The sequence below is a fragment of the Anas platyrhynchos genome, chromosome 4 (assembly GCF_047663525.1).
Source record: "Anas platyrhynchos isolate ZD024472 breed Pekin duck chromosome 4, IASCAAS_PekinDuck_T2T, whole genome shotgun sequence".
Classification (NCBI taxonomy): domain Eukaryota; kingdom Metazoa; phylum Chordata; class Aves; order Anseriformes; family Anatidae; genus Anas; species Anas platyrhynchos.
The window spans coordinates 18,018,073-18,037,853 of record NC_092590.1 but is presented as its reverse complement, the minus strand read 5'-3'; the positions used below and the strand labels follow the sequence as shown (position 1 = coordinate 18,037,853).

At 41.5% G+C, this 19,781-nt stretch overlaps 1 protein-coding gene across 2 annotated transcripts in view; it reads left to right on the top strand.

The window, feature by feature from the left end:
* The window catches only part of LOC101799230 (transmembrane protease serine 11E), a 44,325-nt gene that overhangs the window by 8,453 nt on the left and 16,091 nt on the right, over positions 1-19,781 (top strand). For both annotated transcript variants that reach the window (XM_072037117.1, XM_072037116.1), the window contains 4 exons: positions 3,275-3,396; positions 4,130-4,248; positions 16,495-16,562; positions 19,219-19,382. In XM_072037117.1, coding sequence (XP_071893218.1) covers positions 3,275-3,396; positions 4,130-4,248; positions 16,495-16,562; positions 19,219-19,382 — 473 coding nt within the window. The remainder of the gene's footprint in view (positions 1-3,274; positions 3,397-4,129; positions 4,249-16,494; positions 16,563-19,218; positions 19,383-19,781) is intronic.

The following is a 19,781-nucleotide window of genomic DNA, read 5'->3' as shown; positions in this document are numbered from 1 at the left end:
GTCCCATTGTGTAATAATTATTCTTTGAGGAATGAATCTTAGGAGACAGAGCAGAGCAGGAATACAGCTCAGATTAGTGGAAATGGACAAATATCAGCTCAGCAAGCTCTGTGCTTTTGTCTTCAACACAGATGTTTGAAAACCTGGATTTGAAATTCAGTCCACACATCTTTTCAAATGGAGAAGTATCCAGTTTGTACAGATTAGCCAAACAGCTTAATCAGGGACATTCTAGTCATAATTTTTTTTTTTTTTTAACAAAGTTTTGGTTTTAGAACAAACTTATGATGGAGAGCATGGAGAGCAAGTCTTTTAACAGTCCTTTCATGCCTTTATTTAAAAGGAAAGGGAAGCCCTTATTCGGTAGAAAAACAGCTCAGTTTTTCCCCAAACAATCCCACCTCTATTAAGTGACTTTCTATGATGTATTTATTGAATTTTATCAGTTAAGAAGTTGTTCAATTTAGAGCCTGATGAAATGGTGCTCTCAAAGAGGTTTCATAAATTCAGTGGAAGTCATATAGTGAGTAAGATTACACACATAAGTAACTGTTGTGGACTGAGGCTTCTGTTTACTACATGGAACTCAAAAGGGAAGAAATTAAGAATAAGGATATAAAAACTTAAAATGTTTACACAAAAATGCTGAAAAGTTTTTTAATATATAGAATGTTCTTACTCTATAACCGTGTCCCAGCCATGTTACTTCTGGTCCGATACCGTTCTTTCACTGATATGATAGGCAGTTACTTCTTCTCACTCACCTGCTGTGGTGTGGAGTTGGCATTCAGCCTTTTAAATGGGCTTCTCAAACCAAGCGTTTTGGTTTGGGGCTCTGCCAGGATTGTTATAGCTGAAAGACTGAAAGACTTTCTCAGTGTTGTTTTTTTTTCTGTGAAGTTTGAGGAAGGCAATTACTTTTTTAAATGAAACTAAGATAATGAATGTGAGTAGGTCGTGTCAAGTTAGCTGTGTTTTTTTTTTGTTTGTTCGTTGTTTTGATTTTTCTTTTTGCAACTTAGTCTCACTGCAAGCATTGTAGAAATATTTGCAAAACACATTGTCCATGCAGAAGACAGAATGTGTTAGTTTTGACTACTAGCTGCGTAGAATCACAGAATATCCCAAGTTGGAAGGGACCCATAAGGATCATTGAGTCCAACTCCTGGCACCACACAGGAAAAAATAAAAAGCATAAACTAAAGCTGAACTTGCCACTCACTCAATGAATTAAGGTAAGAGCTACTGCTACACCCACTAGGGCTTTGAGATCTCTCAGACAAAAAGCTGAGTCTTGTTGGATCCTGATTTCATGTAGCACATCTGTAAGGGCTACCTCCATAAATTAATGTTCTCCGTGGAGGCCAGATTCCAGGCACCACAGTGGTGAGTGATAATTGGAAGTTTAGTTAAATTGCTCTGGCTTTAATTTTTATATAAACACGGAGAGCAAATGTAGTAGTACTAGAGATGTTAAGGTGTGGTTCTCTTAGATTTGTTTTAATCAATTTTCTGACCAAAGTGCTTATGAAATCTCTTCTCAAAATATTTAAATTATCCCTATTTTATTTTATCCCATTTCCTATTTGCTTTCCAGTAACAGATAATTATCCATTGGAAAGAAAGACCAGTTTATGAGGAAGTTAGAGGCAGTTTACTATGTTTTTCTGTATCTGACTCTGAACACTTGGGAGCCCATTGGTCAATCAGTCTAGAAATGTGTGGCTTGAAGAACAGGGTAACATGAGGCATGAGGAAAAGATGCTACAGAGATTGACCAGCCAAAGCCTCTTCAATTATCAAAGGCAGTTACTATATCGAGCTATTTCCTAAATTTTCTTGTTAATAAGACAAAGCCCTAACCAATTATTTCCTAACCTACATATTTCTCATTTCTCCAGTTAGAGTTTTAAGGGAACTTCCATGCACTAGGCTCAGAAATAATATTGGAACTGCTCTTCACCAAACCCTTAACACAACCATTTCATTTTGGTGTTGTTTTTTTCTGCTGTGGATCTACAGATGCATTTTGAAGAAAACCAGATGAGACGAGAGTTTAATAAGCTGTTTTAGAGTATAGGAGGAATGAACTCTAGTGTATTTAAACTATGCCTCATGAGGTGTTCTAGAAGTGAGCTGTATTATCTTGTTATGAATGTGAGAACTCACTGAGATCCCTTAATACCCTCAGGAGAGGGTCCCTGTAGCCTTTTGCAGCTGTACGTGGAGCTGGAGGTGTGCATCTTAGCACGAGTGAGGTGGGTGGCTCTGGTAGGAATGACTCTTTGCCAAAAACTCTTCCTTCCTGTTCTGTATTTTGTAATGGCTGATAACATCATAGAAAACATGGCTCATGGGATCGTAAGGTGTCTTTGAGTTCATAGCCAAAGGCAGAATTTGCTCTAAATAACCTTTTGGGGGCAGGTTTGTTTAAATATCGTACTGACCTATTGACTTGCACTGTGTTAATTTGGATTAGCACCTGTGTAATTAAGAGCACAGCAGAGAGAAGTGTCCGGCTATGCTTTCTACCTGTGTTCCCTTGTCTGCTGACATGTCCCTGCCCTTCCTTCCCTGTCATTCCATCCCTTCAGCTAGTACTGCTCAGTACCATGCTAACCTTTCTTTTTAGACTTGGCCTGAGTAAAACAGGAAGCACATGCTGGCCCTCCAAAATCTGTTTATCTTTTTGTGCGTGTGTATCCAGCCCTGCTTTTCATGCTCAAATAAACTGAACAGCTTGGGTAATGCATAAAAACGTACTATAGAAATGAAGGGGATTGTTTTTGTTTTTTTTTTTTCCAGTTTTGTTGCACTAAGGAGCAAAGGCACTAGTATGTCTGTGATAACTGACTTATTTAACCTCTTGAAAGCTGCTTACGTTGCTGTACAAGAGTTCAGTTAGCTGAAGAATGAGAATAACAGTTTTATTCTTGGAAATTTCCAGACAGGGATTGTAAGAAAGTCCTTAGTGGGACGCTTATTTAATTGAGCCCTTAAAACAAACAAACAAACAAAACACCTGCATCTGTTTTCTGTGGCTCTTGGCATATGTCAGCATATATTTCAAAATAGCCTTGAGTCATGGTTTCGTTTTTAAGGGTGTTGGATGAGAAGTCACTTAACACTAGTGGGAAGAATCAGCTGATACTAAGGGAGAAAACTTTAGCATCTGCACCTTGTGGTTTTGTTTGTCTGTTTTTAATTGAAAAGCATCTCTTAGATATTTATCCCCCTCACCCCCCTTTTTTTTTTTTTTTTTTTTTTTTTTCAGAATTCATCAGCCAGCCATCAAAATAAGACATCTTGAGCCCTGGAAAATTGCTCTAATTGTTATTGGAACAGCAGTGGCAGCAGCCATCACCATTGGTCTCCTAGTTTATTTTCTGGCATATGGTAAGTTTTACAGAGCTTACCACTCTTCTGTGACTCTGTTAAGTGCATCTCGCTTGTGCTATTTGAGGCCCACAGTGCTGGGAGTTCGTTTTCCATCAGTCTAACTAAAGCTTATTTGGGGGAAAACCACTGTTTTCTCTGGCACTCTTTCCATCCACATTTAGCATCTTTGCAGATCTCTTCTCAGGAACATTTCCTGCTGTGCAGGGTGGTTAGGGCTGTGGTTTCTGTTGCCTTTCACTCGCTTTCACTCCTTTCATGTCTTCCTCATGATCTTCTTCTGTGATGAGGTCAACATATGAGCCTTCTGGCCTCTGTTAAGCGAGTGACAAGCTAAGCCTCCTGCTTGATTCTACCCATGGTGTTTCCCTGTTCCCCTGCCCTGATCCCCAGCAGCTGCATGCCAGCGCTCAGTGTTGTGTGGATAAGTGGGCCAGGAAGGAAAGCATCTGACCAGGAGGATGCTACTTGTGATCCTGTGTGCATGTACTGCTGCTGGTCGGCCAGAAAAGTACCTGCTGGAGAAACTGGGCTTTTTGTTACTACCTGGCACAGCTCACCCAACAGAAACGATTTCTTATTCCTGAGTTCCCAGCTTTCAGAATTATGTGAATGGGTTGGATACAGGTTAACGGCTCCCCGGACATCTATGCAGTCAGCCCCGGACCCTTCTGTAAGTTTATGGGTCTTGGTGCATTGTGAGTATTGCCTGTTCCTCTTCTCTCTCTTGCAGATCAGAGGCTGTTCTATTACAGCGGCAACATAAAAATCACCAATATCCGTTACAGTAATGAATTGTCCAGACAGACCTCAGGGAAGTTCAGAGACCTGAGCGAGAGGGTTGAGAGACTGGTAAGTTGGGACTGTTGTGCCTTTCCTTTATTTAGGACTGTGTGATGATAATGTGAATTGACACGAGCCTTTGGTGGTCTGCCCCCACGGTTAGCAGACATGGGCAATGGATAACATGAGGGTCATGTTCATACCTGGCAGACCAAATCCACTTATTTTAGTCCATTTAGTAGATATTTGCAATATTCTCAGCTTCCTCTTACATCAGCAAACACTTTCTCTGTCTTCTTCTTCCCCAGCCTGTCTGCTGTATGCACTTACACGTGTATATATGCAGCATCAGGCACGCAAGAGACCAACCTATACTGACAGAGCTCATCAGATTCCAAATTATTTCCCTCCTCCCCAACCTTACAGCTAGCTACCTGGCACTGCTTGCTGGCTTTCCTGCTACCCTGCTGTCTGTAAGGAAAGCATGCTTTTACACCCTCTCCTTTACGGGGTGGGGAGCTCTATCTGTCAGGCTGCTGCTGATGTTGAGAAAACAATACACAAGTCCTTTTCCTGCTCCTTTGGTATGTTTTGTTGGGAAACTCTCCTACAAATAGTAGAGGGTGCTCATACAGTAGCTATGGAAATAAATAGATACATTGCAATTTCCTTTCTTGTTTTCTCTTTGAGCCACTTCCCCGCAGATGATAATTACAGAGTTCAGCTCTTTACAGCCATAAGCATGTGATTGTGCTTGTATCTTTTTGTATTTCATTCATTAGGGTCTGATACATATCTCCTACCTCCTGTTTAGCAACCTTGCACAGATACTCAGTTAATAGGACAATCAATGCTCTGCTCCCCACTGTCATTTAATTTAGGGACGTGCCATTTGTTCATAACAAAGTCTAAGCTGTGATGAACGTTGTCCTGGAGAAGCAGGATTTAGCAGTGCTAACATCTCTTCCCAACTCCACTGCAAAGGGACTTGGAGATTTTGGTCGAGTTGTCCTCCTTTCATGCATTTGTTTCCCTTCTGCCCCCTTTGCCTACCAGGGACTGTATTGTATTTCACAAGATCTGCTTCTGGTGCATGTCTGTGTGTATAGAGTCTTACATAAGCTGCATTTACTTAGGTGCTACCAATTGACAACTGTTACCTAATAATTGCAGGCTTTTAACCTTGTGATAGGACCTTGGAGAGGGAATGTTCTCCCTGAGCAAGGAGACATGTATTGCTGAGGTGGGAGGAAGGCAGGGACTAAGGAGAAAACTTTGAGGAAGAACACTTAGTGAGTAAAATTGAATCCCTTTCTCCCACTTTATTACTTTTTTTTTTTTAATGTCTCCTTTGGCAAGGAGATGCTAATTTTAGCCAAGACGTTATTTCATACAGTGTCCAGTGCAGTCAGAATGCCCTCTGAATCTGGCTGTTAATTCAGATACTGGAATAGAAGCTAATGCTTAAGAAACGTTGTCTCCTCTATGGGTGTCAAGTACTTCCAACAGTAGTGACAGTAAATACTGGAAGGAATACCGGTTGAGCACTGAGAAACGTAATTTCAGAGCATGTTAATTGTACCAGATAAGTAATGCCATAACATGCATACAGAGAACTGTTTCCTTTCCCTCATTCCTCTGACTTTTCTTTCAAGTGGTCTTTAATTCAGGCATTAGCTTCTACCTCAGTCTTTCAAATCTTCTGAGTTCTTTGCTGGGCGAGACTGAGCATTGTCTGTAAGTTTTTTTTGTGTGTTTTTTTAAGTGACTCCATGGACTAACGAACAACAATATGCTCTCTCTAAGTCTGATGCTGCCCAAGCAAAACTCAGTTAGTGGTGATAAAAATCAAAGCAATCTTTGTAGAGACAGAAATATCCTCTTGACTTCTTAAGACAGCTGTCTCAGAACACCTGCATTTTCATCAGCGGCATTTTCACACCATCTTTTAAGTAGAGGTGGAGAGGGTTGAGTGATTTTTTGTTTTGTTTTGCTTTTAATCGTGTTTCCTGATGAGTTTGTTTTTTACCAAAATCCTTTGTAGTCTTCCCCAGTTGGGTTCAGAGTTCTGGATGCCCAAGCCTTCCAGTCGTCATTAGTAGTAACGATACCTAAGCTCATGTTGTGAAACAGTGAGTCAATGCAGATAAATGCAGCATCTTTCACAATACTTGGTGCAAAGTGAACAGAAGTGAATCATCTCTGATAATCAGAAGCATTCAAATTACCTGAGGTAGTGCAACTCCCTTCGAGTGTTCCCTTCTCTGATCCCTCCCTGATGAAGCCTCCTTTGTTTGTCCCCAGAAAAACCCTGAAAGGAGCTCTTCTGAGTGGTGATGTTTCCCAAGGAAAAATGGTTTTGATCCTGTAGAGAGGTCATCCTTTGCCTTCCTTGGGACTAGCAGAAAACATTCTGGTGTTAGCTTTGGTTTCCACAGCTGAATAGTAACACCCATTATGTGAACGACATTCCCTACTCTCTTATCTCATTGAAGGCGGAGGGAATGCAGCGAGATCATGCCAAAGAGCTGATGAAGCCAGTGCACCAGTCAACATCGCAGGGCTGACTGGAAAGTCTGGAAAATGTGTTGTGGGGTGGAGCTGGGGGGACTGAGGAACAGATGATGAAAGCTATCTGCTCCCTGCATGGCTTCCTACAAGCGGCCCTAAGGGTTCCCTTTGTCTTCTCTTGAAAGAGCAGACCTGACTGAATGCCACTGTGGGAAGAGATGTTCCAGCCTGCCAGAGCCTCCTTGTTTTTCTAGCTGGACCAGTCGTTCTTCCCTTCTCAGCCTAAAATCCACTGTGCTGGACCCTTCCCTCTTGAGCTGAGTACAAAGGGCACAGTTGCAGCCTTAATGGCTCCTTCCACAGCGAGCCTCTTTTTCTTAGTGGGTTCGCTTACGTGCAAATCAGCCAAGCATCGTCTGAGATGCCACTGTTCTCCTACATGACCATTACCTCTGGTTTTCAGTAGCTCCTGCACCAGGCTTGGGGTTTTTTCTTCTCGCATAAAATCTCTTCATTCTGCTTTTGAATTTCCCAAGAGTGTCTTGAAGGCCCTAGCCATTCTCTTAGTAACAGCATCTGGGGGAGATGTCCAAAGCCCTGTTCTAAGCTTTTCTTCTTCATCTGAAGACCCCAAAGTGCAGCAGGAGCTGAGACAGCCAGCTCTAGATAGACCTCAGTGACTGGGATAATCCCAGGCAGCAGCACCCACTGCCCCATGTGCAAGGTGGAGGTCATTTGAAAAGCAGTCTTTGCTACCAAGTGAAGGAGTTGTGTGTTGAAGAGGACTTGAAATGAGCACTTTACCATTTAAAGAGAAGTTGCCTCAGCAGAAGGCTGGCAAGTGTCTAGATATGTGAGATAAGCAGCTTTTACCCTGCCCACCAGTGACTTGCACATGTACCCGTTTGCTACCCCATACTCTCTCCTGCTTCTGTGTGACTTTACGCCAGGCTGTGAGTTGGGTGGGTGGATGTTCTTCAGGCTCCCTTCTTGGCTAATGGGGTGCCTGGGGGAGACGTAAGGTGTTTTTTCCTCACCATCAGTGCCTCGAGCCACAGAGTGGAGTGGCATGGATTTCCCCTCTACAAGGTACCTCGGCTCTCCCCCTTCCTGGCACCATCACAAGCAACACAAAACTACCTGGCTGGATCTGAGCAGAGTGATTGGGGATTGTACTAACAGGATAGCTAGGCACTTTCCCTGGAAAACTGTCTATCCCAGTGTTTCTACTGAAGTCACGGAATTTCTTAAGTAATTCTTGCCTCTGAACTCCATACCGTGTCATGGCATCTCTTCTAGAAACAGACATCTTGCTTCCGTGATTTGAAGTGAACAAAGACTCTTCTGTGTTCTTATCTACAGACAGTAGGAAAAGTTTTTGATGGATACAGCTCTTGAGATGTGCCCTGTCTGATAGAAATGAATCAGCACGGTTTTAGTTCACAAGTAGTGGCTCTGCTGAGTATTGCTCTTGTGATACCACAGGAAATGGTGCAGGATGGTTCTGATGACCGTGCCTGTTCTTGGTTGTTTTAAGGACCTGTTGATGAGTCCCTGTAATGGACCTGGGAAGGAAGGGAGACAGTTTTCTCCCCTGGGAGGTGATGTCTGTTGACATGTTTCTCTGAGAGCAGTGAGGGGGAAAGCAGGTCCCTGACAACCCTGCACACAGATCTCCTGCTCTTTGTGCTGCTCAAGGTGAGTGAGAATCCCAAGGACTGTCAAGGGCAGCATTTGGAACCCAGTAGCTCTTTGCAGCTCTGCACCTTCCCTGACACTTTCTGGCCACAAATGGGGCTTGTTAGCTGAACCCAGTGCCCTTAGCTGCTTCCACCACAGAAGACACTGGTGGGATGCAGTGGGAGCTGACTCCATCCTTTGCATCGTCAGTGGTGCAGTGCAGGATCTCAGCAGCTTCAGCACATTCCAGTTACAACCAACCAAAGTACGCTGTGGTCTCCCAGCTCCCAGGCACTGATGTTTCCACTGTACAGACAAGGAACTGAGTTGGAGAGAGCTGAGAGGCCCAATCCATAAAGCTACTTCAACACCCATGAAGAGATCCCCAGAGACAAAAGAATTTTTCAGGTGCTTACAGAGGATCAGGAAAGGTTTCATTGGCACACTCAGGCTTTACTCACCCTCATCACACTACTCAAGTTTCTGTGATCATTCCTTCAACTCCTGTGTAGACACTTAAGTTTCTGTGGAAAATAGAGCTTTAATTCTTGATAACCCTTTTTGTCAGTTAGATTATCCTTCAACAGGACACTTCTGGTAACTGAAAGGCTGCCTCTCTGCTTCATATCCAGTTATAAGCTTTCAATCATTGTGATTTGAGTTGTGAGTAGCTTACAGTCCCATCTGCAGGGACAAAGCCTGCAGTACTGGCTGAGCTTTCCATGTGAGATGAATGAAGCCTGACTGAAAGCTCTGCAAGTAGTGAATGAGTAGGTGAGACTGCTGTCTCATAGCACTTAGCTTTTTTGGGGTCAAACATGAGACAAGTCTTCCTGGGGAGCCAAACTGTGATTTTGGGAGACAGAGGAAGGTGAAATACAGTCTTTTTAGAACCAAGAGCTAGTAGCAAAGCTGACTGGAACTGTACACGAGGTGTTCATTGCACCTTCCACAGAGCTGATAAGGTAAAGCTCAAACACATGTGGTTTTCTCGATCGATACCTTGTGGTCCTTGGGTCTGGAGGTTAATTCAGCAGTAGATCCCCAAGCCAGGAGTTTTTTGAAACAGTCCTAGAGACTGTATTTGCTCTGGGAAACCAGGCTGTGAGGGCAAATGTACAGCTGATAACTGAGCATGTCCTGGGAAAGGGAGTGTGCTGAAGTTTGACTTTTTTTTTTTTTTTAACAGCAAGTTGAAGCAATGGGAACTAAAAGTATCAAGTAGCTTCATTTGCTGCATGTGCTGTTTCCCTGCCCACTGCCCCTGCCCTTGTAAATCATCTTTTTCCCCTCTCAGCCCCTGAAACATCGAAGAAAATCAAAGATAAAATAGATCATACAGAAATTATAGTAGCTGCAGAAGCCAAATCCTTCTGATGTCTTCTCAGACAAATACTACATAAGTTTTGCTGTTTTTAATAAGTTTCAAAAGAAATTTGTTAGTGTTTTCAGATACAGTCCCAAGTTTTAAAACTTTATTCCTTATTTAAACCTGGGTATTCCTAGGCACTGTGTACAATCGCTGAAGTACTTGCTTAGTACTAGCATGAAGCAAAAAGGTCAGAACTTCTACTGAAAGTTTTTCTTGTTCTTCACTGGTAGAATTTTTATTTAGAAATATGTCTGTAGTAGGAAAATGGAAAAAAAAATACGAAAAAATAAGTTAGAGATTTTCTAACAATACTTTATTTTTTTTTCCTTTTTTTTCTGCAAAATAATGTTGTATGATAAAAGCAATATTCTTGTTTTCTTTGTAGAAAATATTTCTAAGGATCACTGTGAGGAAAAATCCTAGCATGAATTTAGAGTATTTGACAACTTCTGTTTGGCAAGCTTTTTTTTAAGGGAACACTTCTTGCAAAGTGGAAGCATCGCCCTTGGGTTAGCAGGACACAATAAGGGTGCCCTCTATGGGTGATCAAGGCTGTAAACAAACCAGAAAGAAGCTTTCCATGGTAATTTAACCAAGTGGGAAACATGGCAATGTGACAGTGGGCAATATGGCAGTTTGATGGCTTATTTATCTGGTGCTGGAATTAGAGGTTGAGGCTACACTGAGCACTACAGGTGTGGTTTTAAAGACATAGGTGGAATGCTGTATGCTGAGAGAGGAAATAACTCACAGACAGCACTTGCTCCTCACTCGTAAACCTTTCTTTTTTTTTTTTCTTTTTTTTTTTTTTTGTAAATTCCAATCAAAATCAAAGGAAGAAAGACTGCTGGTAGAGGCATATGTTGTATTGTTTTCAAAACTTAGATGCTTTCTTGCTTTGATTTGTTTCCAGTTCTTCCTGTTTTCACAGGTCACAGAAACACAGGGAGCAGGGAAAAAAAAAAAAAAAGGAAAATATGATGTACTTTCATTGATGCAGTGTAGTGCATGAAGCTGCTGTTTAGTGATTTTCCTACCAGTAAGATTTCAAACTGTTAGTGTGCTCTACCTAAGCAGCATTTCTAGGATGAAATGGCTACAGTCATCGACAGCGTGCCTAATATCCATCTTTTCTTTCTTTAACTTATATGTAGTGATTCTTCAACTTCTTAATACAATGTGGTTTTCTCAAGTAATAAACATACAAACTGATTTCTCTTTCCTGTCTCCCCCCCCCCCTTGGTTAATCAAGGCAGAAGGTCTAAAAAGGGTGTACAAAGTCTGCAGTATCATAACATGACACCCTCCATCCCCCAAAATAAGTAACTCAAATTCAGATCCAGTGTGTGACCAGATAAAGAGGTGTAAAATGGGCACAAGGAAAATGGATGTGAACGTGAGGTGGAAAAAGGAATTCAAAATGAAATAAAGGGCAGTTATCGATAGTGTGTGTGATTAAGGGTAGAATCTTATCTTAATTATAGACCCATGATCCAGAATTACTACATTGTTTACTGGCAATTAAATGAATGAAGTGATTCAAGATGTGAACTGGTGTCACTGAGATCAAAATCTGGCTGGTCAAGACAGTAGTTGTTTAAACTAAACATGGTGTTGTCAAGAGGGAGAATGCAATTTCGGTACTGTACTTGTGTGATTTTTGTGCTATTTGGGCACTTGTAACCTGAATACATGACTTGATCTTTCCTAGATCTATCCTAGATTTTATAAATTAGCCGCGTCCTAAGAGCTGTTCATTCCTCTATTTCAACTTCATACCAACTTTTTTGGGGAAAAGCCTACTTTTTTTGGGGAAAAAAAAGAAATCAACCTTCTCTGGATTTCAGTCTAGATGGCTTTCTATCCAACTTTGGATTTTTCTCTCCAAATTTTGGAAAATCTCCTTCCCAAGTGGAAAAAATTTCAGTCGCGGTGTGAAAGTTTTAGGAAGCTAATTACGGGCAATTGAAAGCTGGGAGTAGGGGTGGGAATACTCAGGTGACCTTAATTCCAGCTGTTGCTATTACATGGCTGTAATGAAACCCTAATGCTGTGACATGCCTTTCAGATTGGTTGCACTAGGGATGAGCATGATACTTTAAATCTTGACATTCTTCCAGGTATTAGCTTTCTTAATTTCTTCCATCTGAAAGACCAGTCCCTTTAGGAACTAGTGTGCATGGTCAGTTATTGCTGTTGCAGCCGATGCCTCAAAGAACTGTCCAGCTGAGCTCATTGTAGTGCAGTCGGTGCTTACTCACCTCCCAGCTTTAGCAGTTGAGCTAGATTAAACCCTGTGCAGAGTTTTGTGATGATGTTTGCAGATGCAGAGGATCACGCTGCCCTTGCCCACTGTGCTGGGTATGACACATGCTGTCTTTGTGTGGTTTCTGATGGGAAAGTTTCTGATCTTCTGGTTTGCCAGAGGCCTGGGGATTATTACACTCCTTCTCTTTCAGGTCCATTCTCTTCACCTCAGGCAAACAGTGGGGCTTTACGGTTGCCACTGCTGTGAGTAATTGGTGTCTCTGTTTCTAAGAGGATTGTGGTGTCCACATCCTGGTTCAGGACAGGGCCAGGTTCAGCTTCTCTTGCTGTCCCTGTCCAACTGTCTTCCTGCCCTCTTTTCATTCAGTCCTTGGTAGAGTTCCCAACTAACCCCTCAACTGAAACCAGGGTAGGGGATATACCAGGCTCCCAAGCAAGCTGCTACTGCGTGACATCTGCTGGATCTCTCAGCAGATTGTGCTGTAAATTGGCCACCGAGTTTGATGGTACAAAATTAACCCAAGTGATTAGTAGTATTTTGTATTGCACTGTTACTGTAAAGTACTGGAGGGGTTCACTGAACCAGGCAACGTGTTCTACTTATTTATGGTTGGAAAACTTAAAAAAAAAAAATAATAATAATAATAATCACTGGTAAAAGGCTTTACTTCCCAAGGAGCTATCAAGACGAAGGGAAGAGTGTTAGCATGAAGATAGCTGTAGAAGGACTAAGGTGGTGGCAGGCAGAAGACTGAGCAGCAAAAGGATTTGCTCCCAAACCTAACGAATGCCTTTCAACATCCCACATGCGTAATGCAGTGGGTTCAGCAAGTATCTCACACAAGTTCTGTCAAACTAGATTTGAGATTTTTGATGAATCTTTACCTTGTGTGCAGTGAGAGAGCCATGTGTGGTGAGAGAAAGCAAGGCACACTGACCTTGCTGGGTCACTTCCAGACCCTGCTACACATCTGAACAATCCCAGCCCAGGTCAGCTCCATCCCACAGTGGAGCAATGCGATCGCTGTCGCACGTGACCCACTTACAGAGCTTGCTTTTCTTTTGGGTCCCTGGGAAGGAGGTGTATCAGCTGAATCTGACATCAGAAAAAGTTTTTGGTAGGTTGCTCAGAGGGCTGGCCCTGCTGACATGGTGTGACACAAGAAAAAAGAGGGTAATGATGAGATCCAGAGTCACCTGAGGCAGAATAGAAAAACAAGTCTTATTCATCGAGGTGTAAAACTTCTGGCTGAAAGGAACAAGGAAGAAATCTCCTTTGTGGCTGGGTTTGTACAGGTGGGAGAGTTTTGCCCTCTTCTTGTGTCTTTTTTACTGGCCACTACTAACTACTGTAGAAGCATAGATCAAGCAGAGTGCAAGGGTGAAGTCCAGTTTGTCTTAGAAAATGTAATGCATAGAGAGAAGCTGTGTTCTTTTTTTTTTTTTTTTTTAAAGCAGTAGTCACCATCCAGCAACTGGTAGACAATGGCCAGGAAAACAAGTGATCAGAGGTGAAATTAAGGGATCTGGACGTGACAGCATCGCTTTTCAGTGGCTGCAATCAAAACAAAATGCTTTAAATGAGTGTAGGTGCTTCACCCAAGCAGGACTGGGTCCCACCTAGTTACTGGGCAAAGTTCTAGTTACTTTTGCTTCCAGGGTTATGACTCAGGCTGAGAAGAAAGCTACAGGCACATTGGAGAAAAATGTTTATTGTTGGCTATGGGTGTAAAAGTTTTTACCAGATGATTTATGGTAAAAATGTGGGACAGACAATTAATCCTTGCGAGCTATTATCAGAAGGCATCTCTCTGATTTTTTTTCCTCTTAATGTAAACTCTGTATGAATATAAAAGGGTACATTTGGGACAGATTCATATCTGTCAAGTTAATTTATCAGCAGGGTGAGAGGGGCCACAGAGCAGACATTTGGCTAGCATGCCTTTCCCAATAAGATATGGCAGGTTACAAAAGTGGAAAAAAAATCCTGGTAAGGTTTGAAGGTGTTGAAGAGTCTGTAAGGGTAGCTAGAGACAAACACTCCCCACTTGGTGTTTTCGATCTATTGGTGATGTAGAACTAAGGCAAATCCTAAGAGGGAGAAAATTAGTGACAGTGTGTAACAGGAAGATAGATTCCTTTCTTGTTGAGATACAAAATTGTGAAAGAGCATGGAAATAACACAAATCCAGTAATGTTGGTATCATTTTAAATCAAACACTTACTGTTCCTCCATAAAATAACTCCAGCATCCCTTTTGAACTTCCTGAAAACAGTATCTGTTGCTGATAGTTCAATTGCATTTGGACTCCTTAGATATTTATACTTTTTTTTTTTTTTTGTAAAGAAGTGTTGTGTGCAATAGTTTTTTCTCTGATGTCACTGAAAATCCCTCTGCCACAGGACATAGTGTTCCTGACCAGTCTGCAGAGAACATCTAGGAAGTGGTCCAGGATGAGGAGAAAGCTGAACGTGGCTCGAGTAAATAATATGAACTGCTCAGGCTGTAGCAAATGTGTGCAAGAGAATGAGGAGCAGAAGCAAGGATCCACATTTCTGTTATAGAAATGCAAGTGGCAAGTGTAGCAAAAACACTTGCATTGTCTGAGATGAGAGAATACAGATGGATTGAAAATATAATCACCAGGAGGAGATACAGGTTTCAGACAGGTCGCATTAACTTCACCCTCCCTTGCAAGAGATTGCAAATTCTTCCCCAAGTGTAAAACGTGCCTGCTTTTGCTTTTCTCTTTTGCAATGTAGAGGCTTGACATGTACAGCAGCACAGCTCAAAGCTCTCTCTCGTTTGCATGGTGCTTTGTGCTCTGCAAAATCTCTGCCCCAAAGATCTTAAAATCTTTGGAGGCAGTGTAGCTGAAGATAACACGTGCCATGAAGCTAGCAGCACGTCCTTCTGCTAACACAGTCATCAGTGAAGCATCTGAAATTGTTACAGGAAGTACAAGCAAATAGTATGACATATTTAAAAACAAAAAAATCCTCATTTTGTCTGAGGACAAATACTTCCAATATCCGAAGTGTGGAGAGGGGGCGAGAGAAACAGGCTTCAGAATTACAGGCAACATGAAACTATTATGAATTTCTGAATGTATGCCTATTCGTAATGTCTAAATGCACGTATGCAATGCATTTTGCATATGCAGTAGCTTGTTGCACTTGATACCTGTCCACTATATCTTTTTCCATAGAGTTTTCTCTGGTTCTCTGAATTCCTAAGTAATTTCAGGTTAACTGTTAGTAACAGTAAGATACCAGCCCAGTGTGTGACCAAGAATGTTTTTGTTCCCCCTAGCGTATGCTTTTCACCTTAAAATCACTCAAAATAAGGCAGTTTCAATCTTGAAATTATTCTATACATAGCAATGTCAGGCTTTGTCTTACAGAAGCCAAGGTTGAAAAGAGGAGATTTGTGAGAATCACACCAGATTTCTTGTTTCTGAATCTGAAATACATTACCAGAACTTTGATTTTTTTTCTACTTTTCTTTTTTTTTAAGGGCTGAAAATGCGAAGGCTTGGTTCTGAATCAAACAGCCTTTATGCGCTAAAAAAAATACAAACAACCAAACCAAAATAAAAAACTGATATGAGTTTGTAAAGCATTTCTACTTTATTTATTTATTTATTTATTTTTCCTGTAACACGTTCGATGTTTACAGGGTGTATGCATTTGATTTCCTGGGTCTTGCTGGTACAAGGAACTGCATAACTCACTTGTGACTTTGCTGTTTCTCAATACCACAGTGATCCCAAACTATTCCTGGCAGAATTTCTTGCCCTGTTATATCACACTGCATTGTCTCAGACTGGTCACGCAATCCTGAGACAACATTCAGCCTTAAGCAGGATGTGGTTAAGCAGATACCAGCCAAGATGTCATATGGGCATTGATTCCTAATACTCAAAAGTTATAAAACAAGTCCAAGGCTTCCTATTTCAGGTGAGAATAGCATGTGGCAAATAGCAAGGATGTCTAGGGGAGGGCTGTAGTTTGAGATCACTGATATCCTTAGTCCTATAGAAATTTAAAGCAAAGATAAATGTTCTATCAAAAAATGGCTACAAGAGAGGTTCAGTGCAGTGCACAGCATGCTGTATCCTTTCTGTAAGCCTTTTTGAGAAGGATATGCTTGGGGAGGTTGCTGCAGCATGTTTCCGGATGTTTATAAACATCCCTAATTATGCCTAGCAGTGGATAGGAGGGTAGTCTAGTGGAACACTGATGTAGCCATAGGATATTGAGAAAAACAAGCTAGCTTTTTGTGATGTGCCTCAGCTAAAATGAGGAATAGCAGAGCAAAGTCTGTGACAAATCTTATGTAGAGGTTGGGCTGGATTATGTTTCTGAGGCTCTGTAATCTGTGATTTTGTAACTAAGTATGTTTTTTCCAAATTCTTGTTCCAGCAGTGCATCCCTCTCCCCTGTTTTTTTGTTGTTAATTTCTATTTTTCTTTTTTCAACAGATGGACAAGACATTTCACAATTCCATTTTAAGGAAAAAATACGTCCGTTCACGCTTAGTCAGAGTGAGGTATGTGAGATTGTTTAAAAAAAAGAAAAGGCATACAATTGAGATGTTATGAAATGCTCACCAGGCACCAGGTCCAGCTAGGGCTATTCTCTCTCTCTCTCTCAATCAACTTAAAAAAAAAAAAAAAAAAAAAAAAAAAGAGAGAGAGAGAGAGAGAAAGTTCCAGTCTGCTCAGCCATTCCTTGCAGGAGGTGTTTCTTGTTGCCTTGCTCTGAATCTGCTCCTGCTCTTTGAGATAAAGGGGTCAGAACAGTTGCTGGGATTATGATATTGCAATTATTTTCTTGTTTTGTTTTATTTTATTTTTATTTTATCTCTATTTGCCAGTAGTATCTAGCTTTTGATAGGTGTTTTTGACTACTGTTGACTACTGATAGTGACCATTTCCATAGAAATCCCTATTGTAATACTAAGGTCTTTTTCTTGAGTGCACAGCACTCCATAAGTGAGCTTTGTGTCTTAATAATCGCATATCAAAGATGCAAGACTAATGACAGCAGCCCCAAAGATCTTACTGCTGTGAATGTATCTCTCCTTGTTCTTCCACGGTTTGTGGAATCTGGGCTCCCACTCTATCCTGGCTTAACTCCCACTTAGGCAAATCATACAAGTTGTTATTTGAATGTAGCTTTAGGAATGTTTTAGAGACTGACGTGTGTTGTAAGTGTAGACAAAGTGGTTTAAAGATCTGACAGGTCAATCAGTAGGGAGAAGTAGTATCTTTCATGTCTTGTTCCCAAGAACAGACTGAGGTACCTGCTGTGAGGTTTGTTGTGCTGGATGCAAGACTTGTATGCGATAAAACTCATTTGTTTCTTCAAATATATCTTTTAGCCTAATAAGACAGAGTTCTTCCCACAAGCTTCATGGCTATTCAGGTGCTTAGAATGCAAGCTCTCCTAATCAGGGTCATTGTTGTGAATTTCTTTGGAAAGCACTGTGCATATTTTTCGTTTAGCATAAGCAATACATTAGCAAGAATCCCCACTGCTTACTAAGAAAGCCAAAGTATGTCTTGACTAGGTGCCTTTGGCTCTGGACTTTCGTTATACAGTGAGTGATTCAAGGCAGTCTGTACTTACCTGAGGGTTTTGAGAGGTGTGGTGTGCTTGCAAGAGTTGATATGGTAATTCCAGCGTGGCACAGCACAGGAAGAGGAGTGGGGGGGAGAGGTGAGGGAACACCTCAGAAATGCAAAGCAACACCCACAGTTGAATCAGATAATATCTGGAAAATAAATGGAGTGGCAGTCATGCTGAAATTGGCACTACGGGAAAAAACAGCCTGTTGGAAAGTTCACATATAGCTACTCGGTCTCAAATACGATATCCCTGAGGCAAGGAATGTGTCTTTCTGCTCAGCTATGAAGCACTTTTGCATACTACGGTGGGCTACTAACCCATGGACTTTTTGTTGCCCTTCACTGGCAATACAGGAATATCTGTTCTGTTCTGGTGCATGTTCTTTTCTACTATCAAAGGCTGATTACATGATGTGTGTATAAGCTACTTGCTTTCTATTTTTAATTGTTTTTCCTCTACATAAATACAACTGTCCAAGGCAGTGAGATGTAACTGGAAGAGCTTCTCTTTCACTTTCCTATTTGAATGATGTTTAAGACAGAGCAACCCACTTTTAGCTCACTCTGCATGAAATGCGAAGTAACTGAGATTCTATCTCTTGTAGGTTGTGCCATTCTTGGCTCAGGTAGAAAGAAGCAGAGGAAAGAAGGTTCTTGGTACACATTCTTATCTTCCCTGAGTAATGACCGAGGATAAAACCATCTGCAAGCGTAGAGCAAGATTTAATATGTGAGATTAGACACTTCAGTGTTTGTAGTCTAGCACTCCATCTCTTGCAATGTCTGGTGCTCTGTCTAAGGAGAAATAAGTACTACTTTTGAATGAATTCAGTCCTTTGTATATTCCTGTCCTTTCTTCTGATCACATGTGGGATTTACAGCGGCCAATGTGGAACTGTGTGTCCCAGCATGACTGCAGCTCATACTCTCCCGTGAGATGTAAAAGGCTCCTTTTTTATTCATCTTTTGAACTGTGATAAGTAGACTGTGGGAGATGCTGCTGAGTGTCATTCACTGTTGCATGATGTGAGGTTATCAATCACATTTTCTCCCAGGAATGTCCAAGCAGATACTCACATCTCTCATGAGGCTGCGGTGGTGAGAATTAAGTTGGATAGTCTCTGGCCTTTCCTCAAATACCTTTTTGAATGGCAATTTAAGATTTTTCTTCTGTGCACATACAGGACCCTGGAAAGGTCTGTCCAGATACAATTAACCATCTGCCTTATGCTTCTGAAGTACTGCATATCCGACTTTCCATAGCGATCAAATCAGTTCATTCCATCCTTTTCTTGCATCCCAAACATGTAATCAGTCACTGCTTTTTAGATTCCAGGATTATAACATTGGTCTGGCCACTTATAGAAAACATCATGCCCTGACGTATCCTAAGGAACATTAGGCAATTCAGCAGATGCTTGGATTTCTTTTAGCAAATTATACTCTGAAAAATGTGCAAAATGTTCAAGCATGTGTCTCATCCTTTGCTACATTGCTATTGCTAGAAGAGATAAGATGAAAACTAAGAAAGCCAAAATAGGCTGGAGGTAACCAGACTGTTTTGTTGGTTTGCAGTCCAGATGCTGATGGTGTGGTGGCAGAAACTTTGCTCACATTCTGGTTCTCCTCCACGGATTGCAAAGAAGCACTGCGAGAAAGAGTTGAAAGGATCTTACGGAGGGGCCTGAGAAAATACACCGGACCCCTGCGAATAATTGTCAGGTCTTCTACTGTCTCAAGTAAGTATATTGCATCTCTCTTAAATCTAGTTCTTGTGCTCTTCTCATTGATGGGACTTGTTTTTCCCTTATGATGACGGCTGTTACTGAGATTGAGTCTTCCCTGATGTTAAGTAGGAACAAAATCAGTGGCACTGTATAGAGCTCACCTAAGTCTTTTAAATAAAGATAGACAGGAGCAGATGCTTTGTGGCCTCTCCGTACAGTTTTGCTCTTCCTCCAGACTTGCAATATCAACTTCACGCTCCTGTCAGGGTAGAGTAGGAGCCTCACCACAGTGCTTCAGTACACAGCAATGCAAACAAACATGCTCCTTAGGTCTTTCCATCTTTGAGGAGCCTGAAATTGCAGAAACTATGCATGGGGAAACTTTGTGGGGAAACAGTACATGTATTGGGA